This window comes from Anarrhichthys ocellatus, unplaced genomic scaffold, assembly GCF_004355925.1.
Source record: "Anarrhichthys ocellatus isolate YVR2014 unplaced genomic scaffold, GSC_Weel_1.0 scaffold1536, whole genome shotgun sequence".
Lineage (NCBI taxonomy): Eukaryota > Metazoa > Chordata > Actinopteri > Perciformes > Anarhichadidae > Anarrhichthys > Anarrhichthys ocellatus.
Window position 1 is genome coordinate 1 of NW_022281510.1, and position 10,773 is coordinate 10,773.

General features: G+C 39.8%; 1 protein-coding gene across 1 annotated transcript; it reads right to left on the reverse strand.

Moving 5' to 3' along the window:
• Positions 1 to 13: 13 nt before the first annotated feature.
• On the reverse strand, positions 14 to 6,730 carry LOC116377678 (von Willebrand factor A domain-containing protein 7-like; the record flags this gene model as incomplete). The annotated part of the gene is made up of 16 exons (XM_031839380.1): positions 6,644 to 6,730; positions 5,675 to 5,865; positions 5,314 to 5,586; positions 5,119 to 5,212; positions 4,886 to 5,020; positions 4,083 to 4,269; positions 3,813 to 3,988; positions 3,603 to 3,715; positions 3,372 to 3,488; positions 2,372 to 2,575; positions 2,154 to 2,286; positions 1,784 to 1,933; positions 1,319 to 1,411; positions 954 to 1,225; positions 521 to 814; positions 14 to 379 (listed from the first exon to the last, which is right to left on the reverse strand). Coding segments are annotated over exons 2-16 (2,790 nt in total), but the record flags the coding sequence as incomplete, so codon positions are not given.
• Positions 6,731 to 10,773: the final 4,043 nt, after the last annotated feature.

Below are 10,773 nucleotides of genomic sequence, written 5' to 3' on the forward strand. Positions count from 1 at the left end.
TGTAGGACACCACCGTTATGTTCCCGGTGCCAGCGGTCATGTTCTCGCTGCCAGCGGTCATGTTCCCGGTGCCAGCAGTCATGTTCTCGCTGCCAGCGGTCATGTTCCCGGTGCCAGCGGTCATGTTCCCGGTGCCAGCAGTCATGTTCTCGCTGCCAGCGGTCATGTTCCAGGTGCCAGCGGTCATGTTCCCGCTGCCAGCGGTCAAACTGGTGTTCATAGTCCCGTTGCCCTGTCTGAGGCTGACACGCTCAACACCCGTCCCTTCAGCCCCATCAGTCACCTGAACAGAGAGCTCCCACCTCGATAAGCTGCAGATATCAGAGCAGTTTGACTGCAGGCTGAGCAGCTCACACACAGGAGGAGTAAAATCAGTCACCTATGAGGAGAACAAAAAGTAGATATATAGTTTTTTTATAATATATTCCCTATAATCAGTAACAAATTACATCTAGGAAGTTACAAATCTGTAAAACAAAGAATTGTACTTGTAAATGGGATTCTTTAGCGTGAGGATTACCGTGTTAAGGATGGAGAAACGCAGCACAACATAGTTTGTATCTCCACCACCAGGAGCCTCGACCTCAATAATCAGGGTGACGTCAGAACCAAACGGGGTGTTAAGAGGTGCTGAGAGGGTCACTGTATCATTAGCACTACTCCCGGTTTCCAGGAATAAATTGGTTGGAGATGTTGAGTTAAATTGTCGGTTGTTGGTGGCTCGGATGGTGAAGTTTCCCCCGACTCCAGTGGTCATCACAGAGAAGGGCACAGAGAACGGTGTTCCTGGTACCAAGATGCTTTCAGAATCAGCCTGAAAACAGAGGGGATCAAACAAGGACCAATGTTTGTGATGATGATTTAAGTGAACATTACAACAATTTTTAGTTGCTGCATCTCCTCTCATGTTTGATGTGATGTTCCTGTGACACAGTGATGGTCTAGGTACTCACCATAACAGTCAGATTAGAGGCTCTGAAGTTGGTGGATGACTGCCTTTGGAAGACTATCAATGGAGCTCCGGGGGCAACACTCTCCTGCCCCTTCACCCGCACCACAAACTCCACCGACGGCATCATGTCAACATGAACTAAGAAGCTTCCACCCCCCTGTGGCTCCACGACTCCTTTAATCTCCTCCGACCCTGACGATTTAACCAGAGCGACCTCTGTCACCGTGGCAGAGTCACTTCCCGTTAAAGACACCAACAAGCTACCGTTGACACCTTTAAAGAAAGTTGAAATTCATCATGTTTGACTTGATCATTTTATGTTACATCAGTGTGTCATCAAATTCACATCTTAACAATTTTCTGTACCAGCTCTGGGACGTGAGTCAAGAGCATCATATCCTGTGAGAGGGCCCTGTGATGCCTCCACAAAGTCAAACAGGAAGTCAATAGGACTCTGACCTGCAAATAAAGTCATGAAAAAAAGGATCAAATATACAGAGTTTCTTTCAGTGTTTATTTCAACACAGCACACGATACTGGAGTATTCTATTTTTTAATTTTTTATGGTTACTACTACTGTATGAGCAACATATCCTGCAATTTTTAAATGAGCATGCTACTGTAACATGCTCACATTGCTAATGTTTAGCAGGTATAATGGTTACCATGTTCATCATCTTACTTTAGCTATAGATGTTGAACAGCACCAGAAAATAAATACAGCTGAGGCTGATGACAATGTTGTTAGTTGTTAGTAGCCGTACATCATAGTACCAGCATGGCTCTAACATTCATTTTGTGATCACATTAAATCAATCATGGGGGTCTCACCTATGACCATAAGAGTGTAGGGATTACTTGACACCATTTTAATTTTCCACAGTCCAACTTGTCTTTTTAGTTGTAGAGTCTTGAAGTTTCCCACTGACTGGGATGCAGTGATCAATGATCCTGTTGCGTCAGTGCTTTGCTGAGATTCCCCTTCAAAAATTACAGTTAAATGAGTTACGATACTGACTTTTTTAGTTTTGTATGACATTTAATGGCATACTATTTTATGGCATACTTTGGCATGTTTTTATGACACTATACGATGACATTACTATACTGTAACTTTATTTTTTATATGAAGTAATACACTTAATGCCTTAACTTTAGTCGTAATAAAGAGTGAAGACTTAATTTAGAAAGGCAGTATTACCTGTGGGGCCGGTAAGAGTGAAAGTGAGGGAGCGCGCAGTGATGTAAACTCTAAGGTTTGTTACCGTTTCATCAACTAGAAAAGAAAAGGTATCCGTCTTTCCTGGGCTCCTGGCTGCCTGCAGAAGGGTTACCTAGGAGATAAACATTAAACAGATGACACAGCTGAAATCTTTGAACTGACCAAACTAAGTAGTAGTGAGACCTAAGTGATATTACCAGAGAGGAGCTGGAGGACTCTGTTATGATGCTGGTGGCCACAGGAAGCTCATTCTTTGTGACTTCAATAGCCAGACCTCCTGAAGCCTGAGCCAGGTCTCTGTACAGCTGAGCATCTGATGCTGCTATCCTGGGACGTATCTTTGTGTCATCACTGCGTTTCCTACGATTGAGCACCGTTGACTCAGAAATCATGAAATTCACCTGGAAAGCAAGAAGCACAATCAACCAAATCAAAACGGCCTTGAGTAACCATTGATGTGAGAAAAAGTACCTCAAACAAATCTTCCAAAGAAGGTAGGAATACCATCATTTGTCCCCAACACATTCTCTTTGCCAACTAGTCAAATACAGACGCTTGGTCAGTGGCCCTAAGCTTCAAAGTATGACACTCTAGGTACTCTTCTAGCGCCATCTTTGTACGAATGTCTTGTTTGTTTGATCCATACACCTACACGATCTCTATACTATGTCAGTTCCTCTGACCGTCTAATAATGACGCGGGCGGGTTTACATTGGAGTTAAAAGCACAGTGTGTTGGTATCAGACACCGAGGGGCACTGACCCACGTTGGGAGTGAGACCGGATTGCTGTCCCCTGTTCCTCTTTTATTAAATCAACAAAATTACAAAGTTTTAAGGCTGCAACTAATTATCAATGTATTCATTTTTCCAGACAATTTTGGTATTTTGTTTTAGAAAAATACTGAAAGCAAATTATTGAATTATGAAAATTGCATTCAATGATTTTTCTGTCAATCAACTAATGTGTTTATGGTATTGCTGCAGCTCCACAATGTTTCGCCGAGCCTGTCTCAACATAGCACATCCCAGACCAGCATTGTGTGCTGTACAAAGAGAATTATCAATAACAAAACAAAACAAATGCAAAAAATATAACGAAAATTTAAAACATATGTCAAGAAATGATCACAATATCACAACATAGATGTGAAGAAATTCTATTCTGACCAGAAATGATTTCGCACTTAGATACTCACCACTGTTTGCGTCCGCTCTATGAGTGCGATCACTGTGCTTTTCAGGCGTTTGTCTTCAGCTAGTGCATCTGTGAAGAGGAAGACCTCAGAATTTGAAGGAGCCCCGGTTAAAGCCAGCTGTATGAGGAAGAGAGTTTGGAATAACAAGGACAGCTTTAGTTAAAACTTTAAACACTCCAACAAGCTTCTGGGGGCAGATTTTGAAGTAGTAACAACCACACATCACATCACCTGAAGCCCTGAAAGACTCAGTTCCCCCTCATCCCCTCCACCGGCTGCAGATAATGAATTAATGGCAGACTTGAAGACGTTTGGGTCTGTAGTCTTTATCAGCGGCCCAAAATCTGGGGTTCAGTTGGAGACAGGAGAAAGAAAACACCTCGATGATGATGTACAACAACAAGAACAACAACAAAATGGATAGCATCCTCAAGATTGTACCTGGATCGTTAAAAGATACAAGAATGTAAACGGAGGGCTCATCTTCTGTTCCCACTTTACTGTTGATTATAGAGGAAGTGACGGTCCTCACTGCTGCAATGTCATCGCTCATGCTTCCTGTGGTGTCAATCACAAAACAAAGAGCTTTGCTGGACCCTTTGGAGATTCCCAACATCCTGAGGGTTGAAGAGAGATGGAACAAATGGATGAAAAACGTACTCTACACCTCCTTATAGTACATACTTGACACATGCAGAATGGGTTTCATACTGGAGGAATGGTCTGTCACCAGCAGCCCCTTGAATGTCCTCAAGTAACCCACTGGTTGCAGCTATCGCCAAGTTTACTGCGTCAGTGTGGAGGTGTCCGTGACTGGATGAGAAAGTGTCTTTGTTGATCCCACCTTTAGGTTCAATGTTGCTTGTTTGATCCGTTGCTCCTCCGTGACTGCATTTTCCTTTGCAATAGATACCATAAGAGGGAGATCTGTTTACTTTTTTAGTCATTTTCTAAAGAGCATTCTGGTGGTTAAATATGTGCTTTTATTTCTATAGACCTCTTTTTAACTTTAGATATTGTGCAGTAATTAGGGAAAGTTCCACCTGAATTGTTTTGAGAACATAAGCTTACAAAAGCCTCAAAACAACAACCTGTGAAGGCAAAGTCAAGAAGACAGAAAACACAACAGGGGAAAGTGAAACTGAAGAGGAATGTGACTCCTGAGGTGATCTTATAGTCCATATTTATTGGCCCCAAACAGACAGTGGATGTGTATCCTGACTGGGAAAGGTTGTGCATTTTAGGCCACTTAACAACATTGTTGTTAACAGGACATACTATACTGTACAAGGCACTTGAAACATGATTGCAGCTTTACTGAGACATAATGCAAAATGTGTTTTAGGTTAAGTAACAAGGAAACATTGTTAAAAGGACATATTATCTATTGCTGTCAAGACATTATACTGTATCCAAATATTTTATAGCAAATCTCAAGAATGTATTCGCTTGTTAATGTGAATCTGAATATATAATGCTGTGGCATTAGCGGTTAAATGTAAGGAATCACTTACCTTTGGGTTTGGTTGAGAATAAAGGCCCAATACCAAAATATCCAGAGGTCAGTACCTTCTCCTCTATGATGTCCCCCAAGATGTTGTTCCTGCAGTCGTCTCCATCACAGTTGCGACATGTCGCCCTGCTTTTATCTGAGTAAAAAACATTTGAATTATGTTTTCCTCCGTGAAATAATTCCTCTACAGTCACATCATAGCCTACCATCTCTGACATTACACAATCTCTTTACCTGCTATGTTACCAATGCTGGTGTCTGATCTGATCAGATTAGAGTTTGGGAGTTTGTTTCCTAGTTCCACCCAGTTACTATGACTGTAGAAGTCCTTAAAGTTGACAAAAGAAGACACAGGTTAATAATCCATCAAGTTTCCTTGAATATTTTAAAACAGTTACGGCTTCAGTAATGCTTTGAGAAATAATGAACCTGTAAGGGATGTAAAATCTCTCCCAATTTCTGCCTCGCTGCCTCAAAGTTCTCTTGTTTGTTGCTTGCTTTCACAGCCAGTATTCCCTCAGTGATGATTTTCCTTCCTTGAACAAACATTTCATCATCAAAGTGGAAGCTTGCATTCAGGGCATGACGAATGTCCACCCGTATATTCCTCAGCACGATAAATATAATGGCTCGGCGGAAACTCTTGGACGACTGTGGTTCACCGCAGGCCACAGCAACAGCCTTTGCAGTGAAAGGCTGTGCCTAAACACACAAAGTCAAATCATATTAACATTGCTAACAGACGACATAACATTTCTAGTAAAACAACCTAATTGAAGGGAATTCTTACAGGAAAAGTGAAGTCTGTCCCCTCAGCTTGGGCCAGAGCACGGCACACCTGCAAGGTGGATTTTAATATCGCTTTCTCCGTGATTTCCTGGTGACTCAGAGACTTTCCTGGCAATAGCCCAAAGCCCAGCGCCCCAGTGTGCAGGAGCAGGAGACACAACGCAGCAAACCCTGAAGACATCATTGCTCAACCTGTTGAATGAACAGAAACACATTTCTCTCCATTTTTCCTTCAGTGGTTCATCACCTGGTAGACTGTATATTAGTTATTGGTCCTTTAATTTATTCTTTATTTAGTCTCAAACAAAAGTGCTCCCGACAATTCCTACAGCCGACTAAGTTCATAAAGGTGTGTACATGGTCACAGCTGCTAGAGACAAATGAGTGTAAATGATTTTATGTTTTTCTTTTTTTAATTGTAACTGAGAGAGTTGAGATAGTTGGCGTTAAATGAACCGCTGTCAGCCAGAAAATAGATGATGTTTACACAACACTACACTAAATATGAGGGTAACATCACTTGTTTCGATAACACCAGCAGTGCTGTAGACCTGAAACTCTGAAAACATAATTTTGATGCAGTGGAGCACCTTTATACCAATGCCACGAACACTCACCTCACTAAAATAACCTACTTTATGGAACAAACTTAAGTTGTGATTACAAACATATCACATTTCACATATAGTTTTAGCCCTAATACTTCTCTTCATAGCTCACAATAATATATTGTTATTGAGTATCCTGTTTATTTCACCATCAAATCTTAAATTAAAGAAAGAGCACTTTAAAACTGTCATTTGATTTTTAAACTCAATAACGCTTTCTTTGGTAACATTTGTCTTAAAGATTTTCTAATTGTGGTTCATAGTAGAGGATAGGTAACACAAGAGTATATGGTCTGCACAATGTAATACAACTCTGTCTATCTTTACATTACTGATAACTATGAGTTGAAAGAGTAACGTACCTTAGGTCTTGATCCGGTCCTCTCCACTCTAGCACCTGCTTTGCAGCACTCCACAGCCTCTTTACTGGTAAGGTTTGTGTGCTGCATACTCAATATATGTTCTGTGTAGGAATGACTGAAACGATACTTACAGGTTGTTGACATATCCATGGATGACATCCTGCATTAACGTGAACAAAAAAAAAAAACTTGGCAAGATGTGCAAATGAAACTAAAAAACACACACTGACACTAAAAAGGCAAACACTGCAGGTTGATACTGTAGATATGTAAGATGGCGTGTGTGTGTCAGTTAATAATTGTAATTAAGCAGATACCGCATAATATAGAGCGGAAAATGAACCAAAATGAAGTAGGTTCACAACATAAGATAGAATCAACAAAGCATCAATAGAAATAGTAGAAATAGCATAAAATCGTGTATATGAACAATATTATGAACAGTATCAGCATAAAATCAACACACTGCATTCATCTAAAATAATATTTATCTTAATTATTTGTTCTCAATCATCATTGATGCAAGGCAGCGCTGGGATCCCGGATAGTGTTAGTAATATTTGCATAGTATTATTTTTATTTTCTTATCAAACAATATACCGCTTAGTCCCGAGACTTAGTGTCCATATCGGCCGTAAGTCTTAAAGGCATCTGCTCAGCGACTCAAAGACTTATTCATTTTCTATTTTTTATTTTTATTTTTAACTTTATTTTTTCTTATCAAACAATATACCGCTTAGAGATCCTGAGTCTTAGTGCCCATCTGCTTATCCGCGTAAGTCTTAAAAGGCTTCTGCTCAGTGATCCAAAGACTTATTAATCTTCTGTTTATTTTTATTTTTAACTTTATTTTTTTCTTGTTAAAAATATACCGCTTAGCGATCCCGAGACTTAATCCTTACATACTGTTCATATTTAATGCCTTCACAGTATGGTCCGGGCCAATTTTGACCCAGACCAAGAATTCCCTCATAGTAAGCTATACCAAATTTTAAACTACAGATCTATGTAGAATGTCTAAATATCCTATGTCTCATTAACAAATGTATGATTAATCCTTAATAAATGTTTCAGAGAGCAGGGAGAGTGTATTTTTTAAGTTATACAACATTCGTCTTTGGACAAAAACCTCTATTACACATTATCATGTCCTGTTTTACATAAGACATAAAAACATAAAAGCCATAATGAATGAAAACACTGTTACTGAATAAACGTTCCTATCGTACGGTCTTAGGACATCCCAGGGAACATTCATCACCTTCGCAGCCGTCCTTTCCTCCTCACAGACCGACACCACCAATGCAGAACATTTGCTTTACCTTTATGTTGAGCTCATGGCATGTTCAGTCTGTGAGAGAGCAAAGGTCGCCCCGTTCGGGCATGGTCCCCGTGGAGTCCTCCTCGTGGTGGCTCAACCAAATGTTGTGTTTTTTTTCCCGTTGATGAGCCGCTTCTTTGACTTTACCTATAACGGCTGGCTCAGTAACTGTTATCTATCTGACTCGTGGTGAGACACCACAGGATCTCACTATTAGGAACTCAGTAACGAACACCCACAGAACACAAGAGAGATTGGATTGTCTTCAGTTCACGCAGATTATTTGCATCACAATGTATACAATTAAACCGAGCTGTCAACTCGCTTCACAATAGCATTGTTCATTACTTTATACCTCCAGTCTACCCTAAGTCTCCCCCCCTCTTCGGCAATGTCCTCCTCCTCCTCTGAACTTTCACCTTGACAAGTTACACTGTGCACCTCGGACAAGTCATAACAGAGGGTTTTTTGATAAACCACAGTCTCCTTCTCCACTCGTCTTCTCCTGATTCCACCTCTGGCCACCCGTCACAGCGACCGGCTCTCGTCTTTTCCCTCCGTTAGACATCTTGCACTACTTGTTTATCTAAGTCACCCCCCCCTCTATCTTCACCTGGGCTCCAAGGCCGCTATACTAGACTCCCTGCCTAAGTGACGTGAATAACACAATGATACAGGCCAATATCACAGTATGAATGTGAATATACATGGCTACATTTCAAATTATGGATATGATTGATTTTACACAAATATACTTCAAGACACAAATACATTTTCCTCCCACATTCCCCCCTTGAGTGACTCACGTCACTCATACGAGAAAAACGTTAGAACCTCCCGCTGGCCTTCAGGTCCATGTACTTTACACTTTTGTTTCTTCTATGTTTTAATTTTCATTGGTGGGTTATCTAACATAATAAAGAGCGTATGCCTGCATTTGTGGACCTGCTACTGTCCTAGGATTGTCCTAATGTTTTCTCTGTAATATTTCACTGTACAGTTACTGAATCGGTTGACAACTAGTTAACGTACTACATTTACTTTCTCTGGCTCTTTTAGATTGGGTTTAGGTTGAAGCGATACAAGTTATATCTAAAAGAACATGATAAATTGCCCCAACAATGTCCGTCTGGGTGGTAACCGAGGCACTGTCCAACTGATGCCATGATCTTACACTCTTTTTTTAGTTATTTATTTGATTATTTATTTTATGACAAAATATCATTATTTGACGAAACAGTCATTGTGGAGTCTGCTGAATTTCAAATTAACTTCTGATAAACTTTTACGTCAAACAATACCTGGCAAAGACTGGTAACGGAATACATTTTAAACATCTGAAAGAAATACCCAATGAACCCAGATGTGATAGTGAAACCTTACAAATTCCAGAGTTCTTCACCTAATACAATTATTATCACATTATCTACATGTGAAGGTCTCTTTACTAGTAAGGTTTGTGTGCTGCATACTCAATATTTGTCTTGTATGGGAATGACTGAAGCAACAGGATGACATCCTGCATTCTTCTTCACGTGAAACAATTGGCAAGAGCTGTAAATGAAACTAAAACACACACGGACACGAACCAAGGCAAACACTTCAGGCACATACTGTAGAGATGTAAATTGGGCGGTTCCTTTAAGGTGACTGTTGAAAACAGATCATGATGTTATCCGTCATGATCCGAGTAAGAACACAGCTCCTGAAAGTGACTTTCCTCTAGAACCACAGGTACACTGACAGCATCTGATATTTGTGATAAATGCAGTAGAAACATGATTAATAAGCTATTGGGGCTACTGATCTATACCAAATGTATTAGTGTGTGTGATCGTGTTACTGCTGTTGTGACAGTGTGTCTTTCATATGTTGTCTGCTGTATTTTATTTTTGTACACTGTGGTTGATCTTATCTAATCTAACCCAAACTCTATGCCCAGTTGAGGTGTCCTTCTTTTGCTCCTGCCTCATCACTTACAGCAGAAGATGCATAACTTGAGGGCCACAGTACTGTCTGTATAAACACATACCTTTTTAAACTGCTCCTCCACTAGTGGGAGCTCAAATGATTTTATACCTGTTTGGTTGAAGAGGAAATCATTTTTGTTTTCTGCTGCTCCCCATGTGAAACAATAGAACATGATTTTCTTTCATTGTTATGTCACATTTAGGTGATAACAACCATTGATGATTTTTATTGCATATATGTAATGTATGTAATCATATGTTGCTGCATTGGTGATTGATGCTGGACCTGCACATATTCAACCTAAGTGATACAACACAAACCAATGTATTGAATGGTATTCATTTAATACCAATTGTGTGGATATTTAATAAAGGCGTTACCCTCTGATGGTGTAATCTGACACTTCTACATCATATATCTTCCTTCAAATGTTGTCATACGATTTTCTCCCAAAAGGACCACAGTGGTCATCATCAACCCTTTTTCATTGCTTTATTGTGTCATCATTTATTGAAGAAGCAACCCTCAGATGTAAATATGATTTATATAATATATGATACATGTTTAAATGACCAAATAGATTTAGTCCTTCAATCAGCATTACTATTCCACAATGTAATATAAACAGTAGTAATGAAAATATGAATGAATAATCCTTGATTAAAGTATCATAATGAAATGTACATGTTCACATGGCCCAAGTCTTCATTTTATAACCCCTCTAAGCTTTTAAAGAAAGTTGTACAATGAAACAAAGTACTCTCAACACATAATGTAGTTAATATAGCTTGAAGATTTCAGCATTCATTTTACGGTATATCACCCAGTTGTACATACA